General features: G+C 36.2%; 1 protein-coding gene across 1 annotated transcript in view; it reads left to right on the top strand.

The window, feature by feature from the left end:
* LOC104365447 (guanine nucleotide-binding protein G(q) subunit alpha) overlaps nucleotides 1-24,518 on the top strand; it is a 140,876-nt gene that overhangs the window by 76,977 nt on the left and 39,381 nt on the right. Inside the window, exon 3 of the mRNA XM_032981821.2 lies at nucleotides 22,735-22,889. Coding sequence (XP_032837712.2) covers nucleotides 22,735-22,889 — 155 coding nt within the window. The remainder of the gene's footprint in view (nucleotides 1-22,734; nucleotides 22,890-24,518) is intronic.

The raw sequence follows: 24,518 nt of genomic DNA, 5'->3' as shown, positions 1-24,518 counted from the left end.
GAGCTCACAGATGAGCTTGGGGGCCAGAGGTCCGGACACGGGCCAAGTTTCTGTTCTAATACAGCCTTTTTTTTTTTTTTTTTCCCCTTTTTGGTAACTTTTAAGAGCAGACCTAAGTGAGTTTTAAGAGCAGTTCCCAAAGTGAATTAGGCTGATCTGAATGAAGGACTATTTACTGAATGAGTATGTCTACACTTCAGTTGATTTTCCTGAGTGTTTATGTGTTTACATATGGTTGGTTTTGATAGTGAGTGACACATAAAATGTGCTGCAATACTGAAAGACATTTTTTTGAAGTGGAAGAAAAATAGAGGAACGACTTCGTTAATTTTTAATAAATCTTTTTTTAAGTATTATGGTCCAGTATTGTATTTCTCACTGTTTGCAAAAGTGTGCACAGAAATAAAAAAATTAATAGAAAAATAAAATATGTTCCATAAGCAATATTCTAAATTCATATAAAAATTAATCAGTGAGTATAACTGCAACAAGCATAGCACTTAACTGGAGCTATAGCTGTGATATAAAGCAGTCTGTATAGTGTATAAGAGAGAAATTCAGAGCAGTTATTTCAAACCCAGTTCCCCAAGAACTGCATGATAAAAGCATTCAGCTTTGGAATCCAACAAAGTTTGAGTCAGTAAAAGCTCTCATACTGCCAAAGAATGAGCTCAATTTTAAATCTCTGTTTCTTATGCCCAGAAAAGAAAGTAGCTATTCCCATATAAGTCTCTCTCTCTCTCTTTTCTTTTCTTTTTTTTTTTTTTTTTTTTTTTTTTTTCTCTCCTCTTTTTAATGTGATAAACCTATGTTCAGGACCGTAAGAGCTAGCTGGCTTCCAAGCTTTCTGAGAGAACCCAGAACAGTTTAACATCTTGAATGGAAATAAAAGCTTAAATATCTGGCTCTTAAACTGTTTTCCAACAAAAAGTGAAACTGTTAATTTTGCAGTGCAGTATCCAGTGAAGTTTTTATCTGGCTTGGTTTTTTTGTTTGTTTGGGTTTTGGGTTTTGCTTAGTTTTGTTTTGGGTTTGGGTTTTTGGTTTTGTTTTGGTTTGGTTTGGTTTTTTTCCTCTGAAAGGAGGGCAGATTTATCAACCTACGCACAAGGCCTTCAGCAAACAAAACAGTTAAAAGTTGCAGTGTTAATCAGACCTATCGGTGTACAATTATTTCTGTATATCTGGATAGGTTTTAACTGCTTAATGTAGACTAAAAAAAAAAGAAGTAATAGAAGGTTGTCCTGAAAAATAACAGAAGCTTGGTGTGGGTGAAAAATATGAACAATACTGATAAGGATTCAGTGGTGAAAGGTACACAAATGATGAGTTCATGTTTTTATTTTTCTTCACAGTTTTCAGTTTTGGTTATTTGTCTCTTTAATAGCTCTGGTTCAGAAGATTTCTGCCTGGCTCCAAAGTAGCCATAAGGCTGTCTTCCTCCAGCAGCCTACCATTACATTAACACAAATACATATGTTTTCTTGGTAATTTTTCATGGCTAAATCTTTGTTTCGCCAGATGAGTAGTAGTAATGATAGCTTAGACATTAATCTCGAGAGTAACTGTGAAGCAGGCAAAGTGATCTATTCTGAATGTGTGATAAATAATTTCAGATTTTAATTACATGATTTTTTTTTTTATATATAGATCAGAAGAGTGAAATCAGAGATTTTAGTTACAAGATGGAGAATGTCCTTTCACCCATTTTATGGGATATCAAGGAAAGCAATTTTTATCTCAAAGGTTTTTGCTTGGCTCTTTTTCTGCATTTCATTATTTTTTCCTCTATTAGTCTTCTTTAGACTATAAATACGCATATTTATGAAAAATCAGTAAATACAGTTCACTTTAAGGTCTTGCTTCAAAGTACTGGAGCTGCTTTCTCTCTTCATTTTGGCCTTTTGGAAATACTCCAGTGCACACATTGAGACATGATGTACTTCATAAGTGTCTTAGATCCTCTTCAACTGACACATTGAGACATGATGTACTTCATAAGTGTCTTAGATCCTCTTCCACACCATTTCCTCTATTTGCTGTTTTCTAATGTAGCTCCATGTTTTCATTTGAAGTAAGAGTTTTGAAGTATTTCCAGCTACACCATTTAAAGGTAGTGAAACACATACGCTGTATCTGGCATTTATTTTCAGTGCTAACTCTTGCTCTTCTGCCTTTCCTTATGTCCGTTCTCTTCCTCTATGTTCAGCACTTCCCGAAGCCCTGTTCTTTTTTCCAGTCACTGGTGCAGTACTGACTTTGCTGGTGGTACAGATTGTACCAAAAAACCTAGCAAGCCTCATTTGGGTAAATGGTGTCTGGAGCAAGTGATTTCTGTGACATGTGACTTCTGAAAATAAAAAAAATAAGATTTATACAAATGCGGAAAGATTAACCTATTTTAAATTTGGAAAATAGTACACAATGCTATAGCTTGAACAGAGGGTAAAAACTGTTTTGTTACGTGTAGTATACCTAACACAGTGACTAGTTAGAATTGGTGTAGATCTGAATTAACTTTCGGTAAAATATATTGCTATAGTAATTTTATTTCAAATGTTTCTGAAATTACTTTTAGGTCATACTGCATTACTTGTTTCTCACTTAGTCGTATTTCTGTGTGTGCCATTAGCATGTGACTGTCTAACCAAATTGCTGATGTTTATGTCCTGATGATCAGCTGAACGGAATATTTATCATCTCTTTGGCAAGTAGCTTTGTGGTTTTTATTTAGAACCAAGTAAACCAGTTAGTTTAGTATAAAAAAATAAAGATTTAATGTGTGCAGTACCATTGTCAAAGTTCTAGGTGTTAAGGTGAGAACTGTAATGGTGATGTTGCTTTTGTTCTAGGGTTGGTTTGGCCTTCTTAGAAAGGTGATCTAAAGGCAATGAAAGCAGGAATGGGACAAGGAAGATTTCTTCTCATTCATAAATTATCTTTTCATCTGTCTACCGGCTTCCTGGTTTCTTTTCTGTGGTTATGAACCTCACCAGTTTCTTCAGTTTCAGCTTTTCTTTTGCAACCTGACTCAGACAACATACTTCAGGGATTACCAAATATAGTCCTCAGTCAAATTCAATCCCCAGTATTCTGCAAAAGCAATTTACAGTTTAATTATGAAAGTGTAGAATGTCTAGGCATGCCTAGCTGCTTCTGTTATTTAAAAACCGTTAAGCATCTCCTCCATTGTTACGCAGGTTATGAGGGGCAGCTGTCTCCTGCTTTGTTTGATGCCGTTTGTGTATGGCTTGGGAGCTCATGGCAAGCTGCCACTATGACACTTGCATGAGTAATTTGGTTTCTCCCAGAGTACTTGTTCTGCCTGTTGCTTGTTCCAACATCTTTATTTACTCATGTTGGAAGGAAAGACCAGCATTAATCTTGGCAAGGCCTCTGATGGAGAGAAAAGGGCTACTTATGCCATCTGTCTTCAGTTTTTTCAGGGGTATGAACACCCTGTCAGTCTTTAAGGTTCAGCAGTCAAGTTTCTGTGTTGGTGTGGGTACTGTTGGTGCATCACTTGAACATTTAATACTGAAACTGAGCTTATGTGTAATGAGGTGCTGAGAGGGTTGTACATGAAAACAGTCAATATGGTGGTGCCTTTACCATGGAAAATAATAATAAAAAATTCATAGCCATATGGTTAGAGCTGTGTTTCTTAGTTATTTTTATTAAGAAGTTCTTTACCTCACCCACTGAATTTCTGGATAGAAGTGGGGAGACCAGTATAATAGCATCAGTTTATGCTTCTAAAATGCTGTTTCAGGAATGTTTTTAATACTTTCCATGACTTCAGGGTATACAGCCTTCCTCTTATAATTGTAATCCTAGGATAGTAGGAGATGGCACTCCTACCCACAGGATATCATCTTTAAAGATGTCATTTTCTCTTTTTTTTTTTTTTTGGTGGCACATGCAACAGGAAAATGCACTCAACTCAGTAGCTGTACTTCATATTAACAAAAGTAGATATGTTGTAAATTAAGGCCACTGAATTCATGGTAATCCTCACAGAAGGACTGCAGGTCATTTTTAACATATGAAACCTGTAAACATGGGCTTTCAAACCAGTTACTGTCATTCATCAAATATATGTGGTGGTTAGATTTCCAGTGTGGTCTGACACCAGGATAGGACAAGGAGAGAACAACACAACCTCCAGATCTTTGTAAGACTCTGGTGGAGTTTACCTAATTTGTCTGGTTCATGTAGGGATAGACTTCTGCAGTGCTTATTCATTCTGCAGTGCTCATTCGGTACAGACTACAAGAGTTATTCTCCTTTAGATTTCAGTAGAGAGGAGACACGACTGCTAAACAGTTTAAAAGTTAGAGAATTCTTTTTATTTATTTATTCCCTCTCTTGTATTTTTTTTCCTCTCCTCACTTCTTTCTTGACATGGAAGTATTAGCATCAGACCAAAGACAATACCATTGATCCTGTCAGTTGTAGAGGTGAAGAAGATTGGTTATATTTTGAGGTTGATAACAATCAACCACTTTTTTTTTTTTTTTTTGTTATCTCTTGATCAGAGGCTTTGCTTACAATTACAGCAGTGGAGTTACAGGGAGGTATGGTATGTATGATGTATCAAGACTTACAGACAGATTTTGTGTATTCCCATTAAAATAATAAATTGTATGGGAGAAGAACAAACAGCGACATCTCTGAAAGCATTGAGACACTAACCACAAATGTGTGCTTGCCTTAATTTCATGACACTGCTTGTCAAACCTTTGGTCTTTATGGGATCAGAATATGATTTGTAATTAAACTCCTGTTTCCCTCTCAAGAGCCTGCATCTTAACAGTCTTAGTTAACTTTGTTCCTCATTATCCTGTTTTCCAAATGGCACACACATAACCTGCTTGTCAGAGCTGAAGGAGTGTTTGTGACCCTCAGGACTGTTCGGTACCCGTGACACTGTGGTGTGGGGGGCTGAGGCGGCTTCCGCAGAGCAGCAGCCACAGAAGTATGCACAGGCACAGCCTCCTGTTCTTATCCCAACTGTTTTGTTCTTTATGTGTTTTTTTCCTCCATTATACTTGAGTCATATGCTGACTCCCAGGAGGAAACACTGCAAACATTTCTGGATTTTTGCTGCTTAAATTGAAAAGAGGGTGACCTACAAAGAGCAAAAGACTTGCTGACCTCGAACTGATATCTTACTTTTTTGCCTTACAGAATGGAATGATTTTACTGCTCTCTGATTAGCGGTTTGTGAAAGGTAAATGTGATTGCTGATCCAAATTTGCCTTTAAATAAATCTATCTCCCGGTGGTGAATTACTGAGGACTCTGGATGTACTGGTAGCTTTCTCCATCATAGAGCCCCTAACTAAGGAACATTTTTCTCTATTGTAAAAGCTGAATTTTGAAAAATAATGCGGAAGACTATTTGCAATTTGTGATCAAAGAAGAACAGGGTTGATTACTGCATGGAAAAACCTCATAGTAGAATTTTATATCCTATTTTCTAAGATTTATTTTCTTTTTTTTTGTTGAAGCCATATTCTAAAATTTAAAACAGTTCAATATGCAGCAGTTTAATAGTTACAACAACTAGTGTGCTCTAAAAGGAAATTACTGAAAAGAAGATGATGTAGGGGAAGACACTGAAATATTCTGGAAATTATGGGTTCTGGGGTTCCTTGTCCCAGGCTACAAATAAGAGAAAGTTTAATATTTTCTTTGAACTGTACTGTGAATTTCCTAGCTTTCCATTAGTTGAATTTTACTATTTTATTATGTAGTTTAAAATAATTCACCAGTGTGACACCGGTGCAGTGAATTACTCAGCTACTGTAAAGCCATTGTAGTCCAGAGCCAGTGGATTTTAGTAGAACAGGAGGTGTTCCAACATAGTTTTGTTGATGTCTGAACAAATATATGATTGTATTTTCATTATAAAATTCAGAATTCATTGTAAGGGATATTCCATGCTACGTCCCATTAACGACACAGTTAGCATGCATCATTAAGAGTCCCCTCTATCTGTTCAACGTTGACCTTTTCAACTAAATCTGTCATTTAAATCAGTCATTTGAAAAATATATACTAGCTATAGCATCAAAATAATAGTGTGAAGGAAAGTGCACCAACATACAAAGGAGGTGACAGAGCTGTGTCCTTAACACATATTCTCCAACTTCCCAGCCTTTTAAAATTTTAGCCTCTTCTGATACACTTCCAAGTAGGATTTATGATCATGCTGATTACGGAAGACTGTGTCATCCCACACAAGTCTGCTACTGCTTTGTATGTTAGACTGCAGGGGTTGTTGAAGGACAGCAGTGGTCATGTACCTGAATGCACAGACTGGCCGGCCCTGACTGGCAAGGGCTTTCAGGTCATTAACCATCATTCCACATTAGAGTGACTGGGACTGCAGTGCTTTTGCAGAAGATTTAGTAATCAGCATTTCCAGAGAAGCTGTTGGGCGGCTGCAAAACCAGCATAAGCTTCTTCTAAATCCTCTCTTCCAGCTGTGCTCTCTTTAATTTGATTAATAATGTCCTGGCCCACCTACAAACATGCAGAGGTGTTCCTTGTCTAACACATGTTCAGTAGGTGGGGTGATTACATGAAATCTAAGTACTATAATTATCCAGTGAACCTAAATATTATTCACATTTAATCTAATTTGTGGCTTGTTTTAGGCCAGAAGTCTGAATTAAAATAATTACCTACCCTGTCCAAAAAAGAATTAGGGTAATTTTCCTACTGAAGGACATTTAAAGCCCACTGAAGAAAACAGAAATCTTGATTATAGCATCAGTTGATACTTCATCAGGGAAATAGTGCTTTGCTGGCTTTCTCAACAAAATCCTTTCTTGTTTCTTAAGGTGAATTACTGTTATCTTCTGATTTAAAGACTATTACAGACTGGTTTTGTTAACCATCTAGGTCTGTCTTAGTACCGGCATTTGTGTTAATAGTGTAATTCCAATTCAAAATGTATGTTTGTGTATGTGTTAGCTGCATGCTGATTTTCTAAGTAGTTGCCTGTCTCTGATAGTACTTGTGAACAGGGTAGATAAGACCTGTTAATAAGTGTTTTTTTCTGGATAGCAGGATGTAACACAAACAGCCTGCCTTTCCTACACGAACAGCTTCCCTAGATTGACATGCTAAATTTGTCTTGAAGGTTTTCTGAGAAACTGCCTTGAGCATTTCTGGGGAAAAAAAAAAAATAATGTTGAGATAGATTTGGAAATTTGTGGCTAATTAGAACCTGTTGACTCCACTTGATGTGATACATCAGTATGCAGCTGTTGACTTTGTCCCTATATCTTCATCTTCTTGCTGTGTCCTGGAGAATCTGCAGAGTATATTGCACAGCAGGAATAGGTGACTGTATGGAAACTTTGCCATACTACTAATAAGGATACACAATTTGTCTCAATAGGCTGTGTTGTAACTTTTCTGCCTGTCTTACTCAGTTCTCAGAAGCTTCTTCCAGATATAATTTAATAAAAATTAATTCAAAAAAGCCCTCAGTTTTGCTTTCCTTCACACACCTTTAACTCTTACTGAAAACAAGGGGTTTTGTAAACCATTTAGATTACTAAAAACATACTACAAGGAAACAAACAAAACCTTCCAAAAATCTGTTTTGCCTCATTTGGTGACTAATGTTAACATTTGTATAGACCATGTCTTATTTTGGCTAATGTCTTGGGAGGATAGTCCACTTGTGCTTTGGCAGATAAATAAACCTTCCCAAATGGTTGTTAAAAAGCCTACCATGACCTCTCCCTGTAAATACTGAATGGTTAGTAAGCAAAATTAATCATTAAAAAATACATATTAATTCGGTTATCAGACTATGAATCAATTTTACACATACCAGACAGCAAAGGAAGCAGCTTTTCAAGATCTTATTTGTACAAAAATTGATTCTGTGATTTCTGTATAGGAAAGATGTTTCATTGGTTTTTCTTCCTCCTTCCTAATGATAGAAGTTGGCAGCATGCTTCAGGAGGCTGGTATTTTGCCTGAAGCCTTGAAAGAGGAGTCAGCAGTGCTCTGCTATCCTCCTTTAAATAAGCTCTTCTTGGCATCTGATTTGAGCCAGCAGAAATGTAGTGTATTTCTAGGAATGAGAAGATTGTACCAAATTTGTAAAGAAGCTATCACTTTTTTAGGTCACACATGGCATAAAACTTTTTTTAATTCTCCCTCAAGGCATGTTTCAAATAGTTGCTAATCATCGTGGTATAATATGTCTGTGGTTTCTCTAGAGAAAATAATGTTGGGTTGCTATCTTTAACATCTTGGGGCTAAATTCATTCTTGTGTGACCCTGTTCTAAACAACAGCTTTTCATCTGAGATAACATTTTGCCCCTTTACTTCACTCCTGCCAGTTCATTACTCTAGGCATAAAGGGGTTATCAAAAGCACCAGAAAGCAGGAGGTGATGGGGTATCCTGTAGCTTTGCATACCTAGGGCTAGTGTGAAGCTCATTTTCAGAGTTTACTTCCCAGAAATGAGGTAATTGTTTAGAAGGATAATCTTCTTGGTTGGACAACCCTCAAATACAACAAATTTAAGTTAGTTGCGATTTTTGCAAAGGAAAATTCTGCTGGAATAATTCATTATTTTGAAAGGGACACTCCCAGTCCTCTAGTACTTCTAGAAATACCAGTTTGAAATAATTGCCTTTGCTGTTATGTGTTAGTCAGCAGAGGGCACTCTTCTCCTGTAAAAATAAGAGAAAGTGTGGCTTAAAAATACGGAGGCAAAATGCTTTTTGTTGCAGTGCCTTTTTTTACTTACTAATTATGATTGTGAAATCTGATATGATAGAATTCTGTACAGCATTGTTTTTCATGTAATACTTTCTCTTCTGAATGGAAATGGAGATACGATGACATGATTCCCTTGAAGAGTCTCGCGTTTGTTTCCTTGTACCTGTCCTGTGTTCACCATAGGTTCTTCTCTAGATCATAAATGCAGTGAAACTTCTGCAGTTCTTTTGTGTATAGGCAAGTGGACGGGGTGGCTGAATTTCTGAACTGCCACAACCTCTCTACTCTGTGAAGAGTCGTACAGTCTTTTCAGTTCTAGCTATTTGACTCTGTGAAGCCAAGCAAAGCTGTTACTCCTTTGATCCTTAAAAACATCTTTAGTGCAAGACTCTTTCAGGTTTTGTACAGGAGTGAGCCTTGGCAGGAGTTCTGTATATCTGTACACTCGCTTCTTAAGTGAGAATTTGTATACTGAAACATTGTCTTCTCTCTCTTTTTTTTTTTTTTTTTTTAATGCACTTACTGTTGTTTGCAGTGGTTGACTGAGGTAGTGGATTCCTGCGGGATTGTGAAGTTCAGCCAGTTATTTTGGTTGAAAATAGAATTTTCAACATGTCTATGTTTGCATAACACTCTCTTCCATAAATTCAACCATACCACTACTGTACAAAAGTATTATTGCAGAAGAAATTGCAGTTGTTTGCAATACTGTTACTGAGGACCATTCTTCAGAAAAAGACACTAGGACATGAAGCCTACTATAAAGCTCTTAAAACCTGTGATGCAGATAAGTAGGAGAAGGACTGGTTAAAAACTTCAGTGGTTTATTCTAGCTTCTTGGGAAGTCACTGTAGAGAGACTGGCAGTTGAATTTTTTTTTTTTTTTTGACCCCTTCTAGTTTCCAGATCCTTTTTTAAAAAATTGGTTTTCTGTAGGCAAAGATGGTGGAAGATGCTTTTAAGGAAAGATTGTGAGGGGGTACTTTTGGCTTGTTACTAAGCGGTCCAATTCTTTGAATACCATTTCCTGATGATGAGCTTGTCAAGTGCATGCTGTTGAACCATGTGCACAGTGAGGAACTGTGGTGAAACTGAAAATATGTCCCTGACTCTGGGCTTGGCATTGTTCTCTGCTCACTGCTGTTAAAACCAGCTCTAAGTCTGCCCCAGTTTATACCAGCCAAATATATAGAGAGATGTCTTAAAGTTTATCAGATGCAAGTACAGCTCCTCCTGCCACTGTATTTACTGCATGTAAGATTGATGCAGTAGTTTTAATGACACTTACCTGGACTTTCAAATGGAGTATCACTGAGAAGCAGTCCATTAGTTCACATATTTGCTGTGTGTATATGAACAAGTTTAGCTAGCTCAAGAAACAATGGTATATTTTCTTATGTGTGTGTTCAATAATTATTTCTGGGATTACTGCACAATATTTGTTTGAAGATCTCAGATTACAAGTGGTCTTCAGGGGAAAAAAAAAAAAGAAAAGCCTAGGACGTGGATATTTTTCTGAAAACATGATTGTATATACATGATTGAATGTTTTTTCTGGAAACATTTATTGATAATAATGGCTTTATTTAGAGAGAGCAATAATTTGAATAATTCATGTTAGGTACAAAAGCTGTTGTGAGGGGAGATCTTGTTGCCAGTTCTTGCTCATGTTGGTTCAAATCTGAAATGTTTTTCTTAGTTTCTGTCATTGCAGATTTGAGTTAAGTTTGAAAATAGGTTTTGTCACTAGAAAAAGATTTTAGTCACTTGGCATGTTTGGCATTTTAGCCACTATGCAGTTCAGTAGGTATCTTACACTACTTCCTTGGGAATCTAAAGGATTTATCTGAACCGAGGTGTGAATCCCAGAATTGACACCTGCTGAAAACCTTTGAAAATTTGGCAGTAAAAGTAACATTTAGTAAACAAGTCAAAACATAATGTTCTGGGACTATTCTATTTTTCAACCTAGTAGTAAGGGAACTTTGCAGTCTGATGCTCTGGATCTCTCTTTACTTGACTTGGCCTGTATTGTACTTGTTGCTCTGTTTTCTTCAAAGTAAAATTAGGCAAAGCCTTGAAAACAGGCTGAACTTGCTGAATTAATGTAGTATAGTCCTAATCAAGCGGTTAAATATATATAAATGTATACTGTAATTAAAGAAGTGGAAGCAATTGTTCACAATTAGAATATAATTGCATATATATATGGGTTTTTTTGGTTTGTTGTTTTGGGTTTTTTTGTTTTTTTTTTTTTTTTTTTTTTTTTTTTTAAGAGGGATTTTAGCAGAAGTGAATGTAACCAGGTAGGATGTTTAAGCAGATTATCTTGATGATACTTGGGGAAGAATATGTAGCCTACGAAAAAGATACAATTACTTGGAGGTGAATTGCTAAAGCAGTTAGAAAGGACATGGCAAGTTGACTGATCCATAAAGAGGTTTCTGAAACTCAGCAGTAAAATTTGCCCAACTCTGCAAAATAAAAGGGTTGTCTAGGGAGTAAAGTGATTTCTGTTTCCAGGATCCTCAGTAGCACAATGACATTTTTACAGCACCCTCTGGAAAGTATTCACTAGCTACACAATTTCAGGACCACTGTGAAAAAATTTCAACTAGGGTGCTACATTTGTTACCCGCAAGAGATGTGAAAGTACCTAATTTATAATCCATTGCAAATGTAACATGCGACACATTGAAGAGTAAATATTAAGTACCATGAGGTTCAGAATAGGTCTTCGCAACCTGCTGTTCAGTTTTTGGACATTCCAGCCCAGCTTTCCTACCCATGGTAATATTTGAAGAGTGTAACAGCCTACGCAGTCATTAACAAGCAAAGCTGTAATGCCTAAAATAATCTGATGTCATAAAAATGTTACCTAAGAAAGAAAGTAACCAAAAGTACCCTGCAAATCTTGAGGATCTTCCTTGAGAGAAAGGAGTATGAAAAGAGGATAAAAGAGCCTATCATTTTTGCTTAACAGATCTAATGCTATATAGAGCATATACTATTTTATATCTAAAAATGAAGCAACTAGATCTCGAGAAAAAGATAAGGGGAGAATGAAAAAACTAAAATCTGAAGTTGAAATTTCTGTTTCTCTCTTTTACCTCTGTTATCAGAGAGAACATAGGGCAATTGTGGAGATAGTGAATTATCTCTATGGAGCTTATATCTTGTGTAACCAGGAGAGGGAGTGAAATGCTCCCATTGTCCCTTCCAGTGGCAAGATATTTTTGGTGTTAGCTGTTCTTCCTTCTTGGGCCAGGAGCCTAAAGAATAAAAGATACTTAGAAATCACTATGCTATTAGTAATTAAATGTAGTTGAAGAATTTAAAATATTAGAATATATTTCAGTTTCATTTTGCTTTTGAAAAACAAGTTCATATCTATAATTTTCATCAAGTTTGAAGTCTCTGACATGCCACAATATCTGAAATGGCACTGTATGCCTGGTAAATGGTCTGGTATACCAGCCTCATGCAAAGCGTTGGAGATACTTCAGTAATTAAGACTTCCATGACTGAGAAGAATGCTCCAGCTTACTACAATTATGCATCCCCTTCTAGGCGACCTAGAACTTTAAGGTTTTTGAGCGGTTCCTCAGAAATTGCACACAATTTCCCATCTTCATGGAAAATTTTGCCTGCAGAGATACCCATTGCTTTTACTGTATCTTACTTCTTGGTAACGTATTGCTTCTTAACAAATTCGTTGCAAATCATTGAAGGTCAGTTTAGTTACAAGAAGCCAGTGAGGGTTGTGTAATATTATAATCATAGTGTGTATCATGTACACAGCATTTTAATTTGAAGGTTTGCGTTGTATTGCAAATGTTTGATCGGCCCAGTGAGAACATTACTGAGGTGATTATAGAGTTCACTTCACAAGTTACCCCATTTGGGCAGAGAGATGCCAAGACTGTTGGAATATATTATGTCAGGAATGCAGTAAAACTTACTGATAGTATACATTATAGTGTGTTGGTGTTATATTGATGATACTGCCTGTCATATTCTGGACTAGAACTCTCTGTGTGCATGCTTATTTGCAATGAAATGACTCTGTGTGAATTAGTCTGAAATTCTAATGGATTTCAGTTCACCCAACTGAGGTTTCACCCTTTCACTGTGAAAGAATGGGAGATGCTATTGTATACCCTTATTTCTCCCTTTGTGCTTGCATAGTTATGTATATCTTGATGCTGCAAGTGGAGCCATGGTGAAGAAGGCACTGCTGTAACAGGTTTTGTGAGGCTCTGGCTGCCATATGTGTAAATGACTATAGCACATACTGACTTACAGCTGCAGCATTCTCACTTTTTAAGTGTTACAATTACGCATTTAAGTTCAACCTACCAGGAGCCGCCGGGATTATTGAAAGTTGCTGTGACACTGTCTTTCTGTAGTTGAGATTTTGGAATATGTAGGTGAAGTAAATATGTCTTAGTACGTTTTAACAAAATGCAAAACATTCTAAATTAGAGATGCTTAATGTAAATTGTGGTGTGATTTTTTTAGGCAGGAACATATAAAGCTTGTGTTTATAAACACAGCTGCATCTGCATTTTAATATAATAATATAAACACGAGAAAATTGCATGGGCAGGGAGCCATTCAGCTACCAGTTAATTTATAAGCATTTTGAATCAGGATTCATTTCAATTCTCTATTCTGAGATTTTCCATAATTTTTTGGATGTTACAATTTTCGACATTTGCACATACAGTTCTTGGAAATGGACTTACTAAATAAGCTGTCCAGGTAGGTCCCAGCTTTTTAAAAATAACTGCCATAGAAAAATTGAACTTGTTTTATGTGTGAAGTTGAAAATTTAGCTTTCATTCATATTTTTTATGTTATATCATATGATCCAGAAGTTAAAGGCATTGCTTAAGGAGAGTGATATCACTAGTTTTATTTTAGTACTTTTCCATTCTAAGTGTGTTGATAAGGTTCTCTTTTTCCCCACTTGGTGTTGTCACCTAATCTCAAAGGTAGGCAGTAAGTGGGTTTTAGCAATAAAACTAAATATCAGTATGACAGTACAATAAGGTAGTTCCTCACTGTACTTTGCCTTCATTGACCATCAGTCCATTAAAATTGTTCAGTTTTTTGGGGGCTTCGCAAAAGAGCCACAGTTGGCAGGCATGTGACAGCAAGCAGATGACTTACTACTTGGAATTCTGCTGTTTAATCCACTTTCTTCATTATCTGACTGTCGGTTAGGTCTGAAATCCTGTGGCAGAGTTTTTCTGAGAGAAATTTCAGACTTGATAGAAGTTTCTGACTCATAATTCAGTGCAGTAATGGGACAACAGTAGCCTGTGTCAATATCAGACTTTTGGGGTATTTGTTCCCTTTGTTCCATTCCCTAGGTGCTACCTGCTCTTCTCAGGAGAGGGACATGTAAATAAATACGCTAACAAAATAAAGAGAAAAGAAGGTTTGTGTCTTCTCCTGTAACATCCTAATGTATCCACAGTTTGGAGTGGCTTCCCTGATTTTGCATGATTGTCATGAATCAGGCAACTGAAAAGCATGCTGTGCTTTTTGGTTGTTTTATCCTTCCATTTTCTATGGAGTCCTGAATTGCTCAGGAAAAGATGACAGGCCACTCTTCCAACTTCCAGGATTTTAGGATACTCTCTGGGCATTCTTGCTTGGTACAAAGGCTACAGAAGAGAGGAAGTAGCATTACTGCTTCATGCCTTTTTGGTTGTTGAAGCTTTTGCTCAGAGTTCTGGCTAATGTTTCATTCTGAAGACTGATGCTGCTTTACAGAAAAAAAGATGACTGATGTAGTTCCTCCTATAAATATAAAGATGGAATGAATATTTGGCATCAGGTGATTTTTTTTCCTGAATTTGTATCACTGACTGCTTTTGTTCCCATAGTTAACCACTGTGGTAATTCAGTAAAACCCAGCTTAATTTAAGTGTACAAAAATAGCTAAAGAGACCAAGTACTTTGTAGTAGTGTAATGTCAACTCATTGATGGAAGGGTAGTCTTGTGCAAATCTTAACTGCTATCAATGTGCTAGAGAGCAGTGTCTTGGAACTATAAGCCCTTCCCTTAATAATAGTGCTGAAGTACAAAAACTTTTTCAAGTAGAATGTGTAGGATCAGGTATCTCCAAGTACCTTTGTGAATTCCATCATTTTCCTATTACTGCAAAAATAAATTGAAGAAATACTTCTCCCTAAGTCTTAAAACCATTCCTTCCTCACCCTTACAATATCAGGGTGAGAAAGTCATGCAGCTTCATTGGGTAATCTCATGTCAGCAGTGTAGGTTTGAGAAACACATGGCAGTACACAATTTTCATATATGGTGCATTTAGATGGAATTTATGTCATACCTTCACTTTGTCTGTTGGAAGGTGTATAATTCTACTGTGTTTTGGTTAAAGAGAGTGATAAGAATATATAATTCTGCCTTAGAATCACCATCTTTCCCATTCTGGAGGCACATTGTTCTAAAACAATTCACTTAAATAGTACACTTAAATGGCACATTATAGCAAAACTTAAAATTTTTGTGCAGCAGAGAGGAACCAAAAGTAAAAAACAAACAAAAAGAAAAGATAAATACTGTTAGCAGGATGAAAAGCAACATCTTTGGTTCGATAGGGGAAGCTTCCTGAGGCTTGAAATAAAATAAATATTTATCTTTCCTTCAAACCCTTTTAAGGATAATTTGTACATTAGGGAACTGGGCCTGAATTATTTGGCTGTAGAAAGCTACGATAAATGTCTGACACCTGTTACTTGAAGGAGTATTTTCTTCAAATATTCAGAGAGACATTTCACTAAATGGAAGTGACAGTTTAGATGAAGTGTTGGGTTTTTTTCTTGGGGATGTGTAAAGACATGAGTGTGTGTTTGTGTATGGGTGTCTGGGTAACATGGTATGGTGTGCCATTTAACACTCCTGTGACTTGTGATGTAGACACATCAGGTTTTGTATTCTGTCAGTAACTTCATTAGAAATACTTATAGAAGAGTTGTTACCATTTGAAGGTAACAATTTCTTTCTCCTACAGGAGTGTATGTTAGTCTTGAACGTAATAATAATTTAGCAGTAATTGCTGTTAGCTGAACATTAGGATGATTACACTTTTACTGCTGGAAATTGTTGACCTGTGTGTTGTGACAATTTTATGTAACTGTGCTTAGTGGTATTTATGTTATGACCTTTGTGAAGTGTTTTGAGATCTTTAGGTTAAAATACTATGTTACATAATACAAAAATCTAAAAGACAGTATTTGTTTTTGAGAGATAGGAGGTCAGGAAGATTTTTATTGTATTAAATCTGGAGTTACCAATCCCTTTACCAGGATTTTATTGTAAATTATTCTGCTTAGAATTACTATGAACAAAATTAGGATGAATGTCCAAAACCTAGCTTTCATCATAGAAGAAGATATGGTGAAGACTTTAACAGCTGAAGTTACGTAAGATCACTGCAAGACTGATTCATTTTACTTCATCTGCCTCCTTGTCTTTTTGGTAGAAAGGGAATGGCTTATGGATGCTTCATATCTCTTTTCCGCCATGTTTTTCTGTTTTCTCCTTTGTTTTGAAAACCTGCTTTGTCCTGTAGCGGTTGATTGCCAGAAGTGTTTGCTGGAGAAGTTGTTTCAGGTGATGGAAGTATTACGATACAGGGTTTTAAGAGGAGTGGGGTGAATAGTAACGAATGTGGTAATTCAGGCCATTACGTGGAATTAGATGATTCTATCATATCATCAACAGTGGTGTTGATATTTATATATTTTTGTTGCTTTTATTTGTTAGACAACAGCTTAACAGTGATAGCCAAGCCACCTAAAGTTTAAATATGGAAAATAGGAAAGCTGGACAGTAAGTAGAAAAATGATGACACCCTTTTGTTTCCCCACTCTGTGATTTGCCATAGCAGAACAAGTCTGTGTTAGCTTTGGGCTCTTAGGTAATGTATTTACTACTGAACAGTATCTACACTGTGCTGCTGTAATTACCCTGTCCTATAGCTCTCCTTTCCCTAAACAAACAATACATATGTTCCATTTCATAGGAGGGCATCTCATGTTTCATGAAGGGAAACTGTATTTCTACATACTTAGTTTTCTAACTCAGCTAACTTTCTAACAATTATTCATACTGAGTGAAGAATTAGTTATCAGAGAGGAAGATAACTTTGTACTCTTCTGCCTGACATCAGAAAAATCTTACTTTGTTGCTAGTCAATACCTTTTGTTTATAAAAAGAGGATTGGAAACTTAAGGATAGAATAGTAGGATAACTGTAACAAAGTACATTTATGAAGATCTGGATTCTGTATTTAAATTGTACACCTAACTTCCCCTGTCTTTTCCTTTGGCATGTGTCTCTAACACTTGCAAGAGAATCTGCTAGGGTGGCAAGAAGTTGTTTCATTATGTTTCTCTTGCTGTGTTTTTAAAACAGCTTTTTTTCATGGACTGTAGCAATAATACGACCTTTCAAATGTAAGTTTCAGAAGCCTTTTCTGTTAGCTTTATAGAAATTTTGGTATAATCCTCCATAAAAGCTTGCTTGAATGTTCTGGTTGCAGCCCTGTAATGGTGACTTAGTGTTTGTGTTCCATGTCTGTTACAGATTAAAAGTAAAGACCACAAGAAAATTCAGGGTTCTGATTGCAATGTACAAATAAACTTCTTACTCAGATACTTCCTAGGTTTTCTCTGAGCCCTACTAAAAGAAAAACTAAAAAAAAAAAGAAACCTCATATGTGTATACATTCATTATTCTAGTGTTCAGATATATAAATGTATTACTACTAGTGTTTAACGATACATTTTAAATGGATTAAATTTCCAACTTAAGTCACAGGATAACTTGTTTAAATCTTTATCACTTCATTGTATTGCCTGTAAGCCATGGGTTAGGGTCCATTATCCTCGTTTTTTTGCAGACAATAATCAGTAACAAAAAAAAATTTCTTTATGAAAACTTTTTTTTTTTTTTTTTTTAAGATTCGGTTATGTGCCTGTGTAATTATTTTTCAAAGAGCTTACTTTTTTTTTTGTCTTTCCAAAGTTTAGAATGCACAACAGGAAAGGGTGATAAATTCTGATTTAAGTAGTTTGATATCCTCTTAACCTTTGTCAGCAACTGAAGGATGATTAGTGTTGCACCAAGCCTTGTTTCAGCAATTCACAGCACACTTTATTAATTTAAAAACAGTTCTTTGGTGTAGCACACCATGAAACCTCCTTCCTGTTCATCCTAGTCTATTCTGTGCTTTAAAGTTGATCAAGGGAAGCAACATTCTCTTTGCAGTCCTCTTACAAACTATTTTTTTGTGGGCTGCTGTATAAAAACACTTTCCTACCTCAGACTGATTACCAGTCAGAAGTTGCTGCTTTCTGACATGTTAAAGAACACATCCCCCAACTGTGTAGTTTTCAAGACAATGAAATAGACTAGTATTACTCTCCTTGAATGTTATACCTGTTTCAAATATCTGCAGGTTTGAAGAAGTCTCCAGAGCATCATATCTTGCTATACAGGCCTATAAGACAAGGAATTTGTGTAAAACACACTTGCAGATTACAAGTCACTAGAGTCTGAATCTGTAAATGACTCATGTTGAGGTGGCATAAGTAATAATTTCTGCTTTTAAGCTGCATTATAAAGAATTTTTTTTACCCCCACAAAAGAGACAAGTCCATGGTCATGGTGATGGTCTTTGTAATGACTTCCATTCAGCTCCTGGACTGCTTGAACATGATCACATGCCATTGCTCTTGACTTTGCAATCAATGTAAATTATGCTATCCAGGCCTAACTAGGATCACTGCAGCTGACCCTTTAGGTAGCACTACAGTCACAGGCTTTTTCTGATTGGTTTGGGAAATCCTTTTACAAAACAGAAGATGTTCCCTCTCATTAAGAGAATTCTTTAAATGGGCACCTGAAAATCAGCTAGTTCACAGAGACTATTGATACAAAACACCTTGCCTGCTACGTCTCAAGCATATTGCTTTCTTCTGTGGATTTAAGATCCCAGAGGAATTTATTTTGAAATTTCTGCCTTATCTCCCTCATATAAATTATTTTGGTGGGTTGGAGTGCTAATTTGAGAAAATTACAGAGACTATATCAAAAGGAATGTAAAAACATGAACCTTTTTATATAAGAAACTTTATATAAATACATGAACCTTGCTACATTGATTGTAGCCACTGTTGTAAGGTTCCAAATGATGCAAATACAGAGAGAATATAAGATCAGATCTCTTGGCTGGCGTAATTAGTTCCCAAGAAGCCTGAGAGCTTTCAAAAAATCATGAAGATAAGTAGATAACTGACATGATGAAGCCCATAGACTAAAAAAACCACACTTGTTGTTAATGGATTGTGGTCAAAAGAGTATTGCCAGAAAGACCAGCATAAAACTATAATCCTATTCAAATTCGGAATTAGTTTTTAACACTGCCAGTAGTTTTCTGAGGGGACGGAAGAAGCAGAAATTATGACTATTTTGATATGTCCTCTGGCTCAGATTTCTTAATTACAGAATCCAATAATATTCCCAGAAGTTCCAGTTTCCTTATTCTGGGATCATTTTTTAAATACTTGTCGAAACCAGTAAAGAAGCCCTTAAATTTAGGAGATGTGATTTGCTGAAAGTAATTGAATGAGTCTTTATAAGATTTCTGCCAAATAATGTGGAAATTGTTACAAGTATTCCTCTATTTCCAGAAGTCCATGAAAGAAGTTGACTGCTGATTTCAAAAGTATTGGACGAAAAATCATCTACATCGTCTAATTTTTGTTTGTGGAACATGACAGCTGAACTAGTAGTTCAGTCTTAATGATCAGTTTGAATTTGGTGGTACTTAGAGAATCCTTCAGTTTTGTCTGTCATCTTGAGGTGGAGTTTCTTTGGTTCTGTTCTGGTTGGGGTTTTTTTGGTTGACTGGTTGGTTTTTGGTTTAATGCTGATAACAATTACTGGTGTCCCAAAAGAGAGAACTCTAAGAAGGTACAATTTTCTCAGGGGCAACAAACGTGACTTTTTTTCTTTCTGTCCCCCCAAATAATATTGATTTCTGGGTAAAGTGAAAAGATTAATAAAGACTATGAAGTACTCAGTAATGTTCACAGTTACATAAGGTGGATTAATGATGAGACCCGAGTGCTAGCATCAGAAGTTTTGTTCCAAATTTGCTATTTATATTAGTGGAAGGAAACTAAAGCTGGTAATTAACAGCAGTTACACCACATATAATGCATGATTTGATTATTCTTCTTCATTAAATTTATGCCTCTCCATCTCACAAGGTTTCACTAGAATTACTTTTGACTTGTACCAGTGCAAATGAGAGAGAAAATAAGCCAATAGATGAGATTGTGTATTTTCATCTCTGTCTCTGCCACCAACAAAAGATGTTGCCTGACAAAGACTCACAATGAAAGAAAAACTGTTTTCTACAGGAAAGTATAGTACCTCTGGGAACAAGGGGCATAGCTGGAGATTAGTAAAGATTTTAAGTCTATGTGAAGGGGCATTACTTTTTAAAGAAAAGGAGCACTGATACAAAGAATTGTGTATCAGTGAGGTGCAAACTGTTGTGAGTCTGCCCAAGCAGACCCCAGGGAAGCAGAAGCGGTATTCACTGAGGAAATGCTGTTTCTTTTTAAAAAGTTGAATCAGTTTTTCAATGGATGCAACTTCTTGGCATATATCATAGTTGATCTCGTAAGTTTTGTCACATAGTGCAGAGTCATATTAATTGTATGGCAGAGCATACAGAACTGATAAATAAAACAGTGCAAGATCTTCAACAACTTTGTAGTAATGTCTAGATAGGTTACTGAATAAAGCAATTACCTCTTTAAGATTTTCTTTTCTACCAATGTAGAATACTTGAGCACTTGTCAGAGAATGTTTAGAGATCTGTTGGAGAAATACTTAAGTTATGATGGAGTTCAAATGAAAGCTTTTGAATAGCAAGTTAGCCTTTTAACTCTGTTAGCAGTTTGCTATCAATTGGCCATAATTTCAGAACTTAAGTTCGGAATAAGTACAAAAATAATAAATCAATATCTGAATATATTATTTTATCAGTTTGTCACAAGTTGTGGGAAAACTTTCAGGGCATCATTCTTTTGGAAGTACACAAGGGCAATAGAATACAGAACTGAGATTGGTAAAATATAATCTGAAAAAAAAAAAAAAATTGCTGTTTCACAAGAACGTTGGCTTGTGTTTAGTGGAGTACCATTTCTTGTTATTTGCTGTGAGAAGGTAGGGACCTTTCATGATTTATCCCAACATTTTGAGGATGCATGGACATGATCTGGAAGAAAATTTGTTAGAACTTTGGACATTTGGAGAACATATGTTCTCCTTATCTTCAAGACGCACATTTTTCACATTGAACTTGATGTTTTTTCTTTCCTCTTGAGTAAACAACAGTTGAAGGCATAATATTTCATAAAGTAATAAGCAGTTGCATCATTCTCCTGGACTATTTAAAAAGGGGGATGGGGATTGTGTGTGTGTAAACAGAGGATGAATTTATTAAATAACAAGAACACGCCTTTCAGTATACCTTCACCTAATTTAAAATGGAAAGAGATTTGTGTCCTCACCTCAGATGCAGACTAAATATGAGAGCTGAATCCCTCAGGTTTTTTTGCTGGAACAGGTTTTCACCTGTTGTCTTCTGTGTGTGTGTGTGTGTGTGTGTATATGTATATATCTCTGCACATGTATATATCTCTGCACAGGTACATACATTCATGTATTTGTTACTGAAATGTGCACACAATACTTCCAGGACAAATGGGAAATCATTCTGCTGTATTTCTGTGGTAGTTCTGTCTCCATGGACTTTAACTAAATTTTAAGTATTTAGGATGGTGATGGATTTATTAGAGATTAGTTCCTACTAGCAACTCCAAATTTTAGACATTACTTTTTAAGAATCTCCATAATTTGTAGTACAAATTGAAATTAGAGACAATTTCTAATGATCTTGCTTTTTGTTTTTAGTAGTAACTTCCATTACGTTTGTGGTAACATTAAGAAATTTTAAAATCAATCTCTTTGGAAGGCAAATTCCTTCCCTCCTTTCCTTTCTCTCAGCTAATACCAGAGTCTAAATCTGTCAAGTTGGTTAACTAGCCGTCATTTCAAAAGCATGTTCTATATACTCTAAGATTGTACTTGAAAAATTACAGATGACAACTTTCTTTAAAATGAGTTTGATTAAATACAAATTTTAATGTGAATGCTCTTTCCATTTCATTTAAATAATACTGGATTGATGTAAGCATAGTCTGAAAAAAAGGGCCCATGTGTATGTTTATTAATTCACTTTGTCATAACACCATATTTAGCACTGTTTGTCTTCCTTTGAACACACCATATCATCACTCATTCAGAATTTTCTTAGTACCCTTACTTATTGTCATTCATTCGCTGTTTATTTTAAGGTCTTCACCAATAAATCAGCATTACTGTCTCCTTCCTAAACTATCACTAAGTTCCTTCACATGAATATAGATTTTGGTAAAATAACCATCTCTGAATATTTTGGGGTTTTACTGTATTTTCTATCTTTGTTATCCAAGTGTCCCGGGTTCAGTTGCTAATGAATGGTTCAGTTGGTAGAATGGATGATAGGTATTCTGTTTAACAGAGTCTCTTAGCATGAAAAGGAGGTAATATGCTGATCCATGTTGAGATGTATATACTTTCCATAAAAAAAGTGAAGTTGTTTTCTGCTATTCCTCATTTCTGGAACTCCCTGTAACAGATGTCTCCTTTTTCCGTCTTCACAACCTTCTTGGTGGTACTTTATTTTTCAGATGGCGTATACATGTTGATGATATGGCCAATATGGAAAATTATTCCTGTTTTACATGTTCACTGTATGTGTACTATCTATAAGCATAGAAAATAAAGTAAATTTTACTGTTTTGTTTGTTTTTAATTAGGCTCATGCACAGTTAGTTCGAGAAGTCGATGTAGAGAAGGTGTCAACTTTTGAGAACCCCTATGTAGATGCAATAAGAAGCCTATGGAATGATCCTGGAATTCAGGAGTGTTATGATAGACGACGGGAGTATCAGTTATCAGATTCAACTAAATAGTAAGTACATGGTGACTACAAACAACTAAATATAATTTTCTGGTTTGAACAAAGTAACTTTTTAATTTTTAGCTTCTTATACTTCATGTCTGTACATGCTTGTATGCATATGCAGCAAAAACACCTGAATATAGACTTACTAAATTGAATTCAGAGAATACTTTAAGGAGTGGAGTACTTCTAGTTTAGGATTATATCTGTGTTTGTTTCACAGAATGACAGTATGTGATCATTTGAAGTCTTAAATTAAGATTCCAACTATGGACAATTAATCACTGATATTTTTAGTTTATTTTATTATACCTGTTCAAGCCCTTACTCTCCTCTGACATATACTCACAAATGCAAGCTGAACAAAAATACTTTCATGTACTATGACAGTAGTGAATACTGAGAAGAACAATCAAGGTAGGCTTCCATACAATTCATAAAAATTGTAATGCTCCAGAACTCCTGTTTTCTCATGTTTTCCAATTTTCCCGCACAGATTGCTTTTGCAGTCCTGGCGGTGAGGTAAATAGTAGTAAGCAAGGGTGACTGTGTTTTTTTTAACTGCCTTTCTTTTATGGAAACAAAGCTTAAACTTTAAAGAGCATGACTTTAAATTAAACCCTGTTTGTTACAGATCAACAATAATGAAAATGTGTATGACTAAACTATGTCTGAAATGTTAGGCCTTTAGTTTCTTGGGTGTCGTGGTTTGGGCCTGGTCGGCAACCAACCCCCGCAGCTGGTCACCCACCTTCCCCCTCCCTACCTGGGAATGGGGGAGGGGATTAGAGGGGTGAAGGGAGACTTGCAGGCTGAGATAAGAACAGTTTAATAATGGCAATAAAATGAGAACAATAACGATGATGGGGGAAAACAAAAAGAAATATATAAACAGGCAATGTACAGCGTAATTGCTCACCACCCGCTGACCAATCCCCAGCCCATTCCCGGCCAGCGACCCTGAAATACCAAGATCCCACAGTCGCAACCCTGGAATCGAGAGAGAGAGAGAGAGAGAGAGAGAGACAGAGAGAGCCCCTTCCCGACCACCCCTCCTCTCTATAGTGAGCACGATGTCCCATGATATGGAATATTTCACTGGCCAGTTTGGGTTTGGTGCTCTGGCCGTGCTCCCTCCCTGCTCCCTGTGCCCTTGCGCACGGGCAGGACATGGGGAGTCGGAGAGTCCTTGAAGTCTCGGTAGCAGCTGCAAACATCAGTGTGCTATCAGTGTTCTTCTCACACCAAACCCAAAGCTAAATCCAAAACACAGCACTCATCTAGTCCCTGAAAATGAATATTAACTCTATTTCAGCCAAGACATTGGGGAAGGAATCTGATAAAATAGCTATGTGAAATTTAACATTGGAATCTGAGGACTGCCTGAAGATTGACTCTATGAAATTCAGTTATTCTTGAGTAATGTAGCATATAGCTCAGATAAAATTTCTCATCTGTTGTCAAATAAATGGATGATGGTAAGGGGTGATGACCTTTTGATGTTGACCAGTGTTAAAATATACATCATAGTTAGTTATTAAAGCTGTGGAAAAAGCTTCCATGGTCTCCACATGAATTTTTGTATTAGTTATGACAATTATTCTGATGCTATCATTCCAGTCTCCATTTGTCAGGTGT

The sequence above is a fragment of the Tyto alba genome, unplaced genomic scaffold (assembly GCF_018691265.1).
Source record: "Tyto alba isolate M040663 unplaced genomic scaffold, T.alba_DEE_v4.0 Super-Scaffold_13, whole genome shotgun sequence".
In the NCBI taxonomy this organism is placed as follows: Eukaryota; Metazoa; Chordata; class Aves; order Strigiformes; family Tytonidae; genus Tyto; species Tyto alba.
This window is presented reverse-complemented; position numbering and strand designations above follow the sequence as displayed.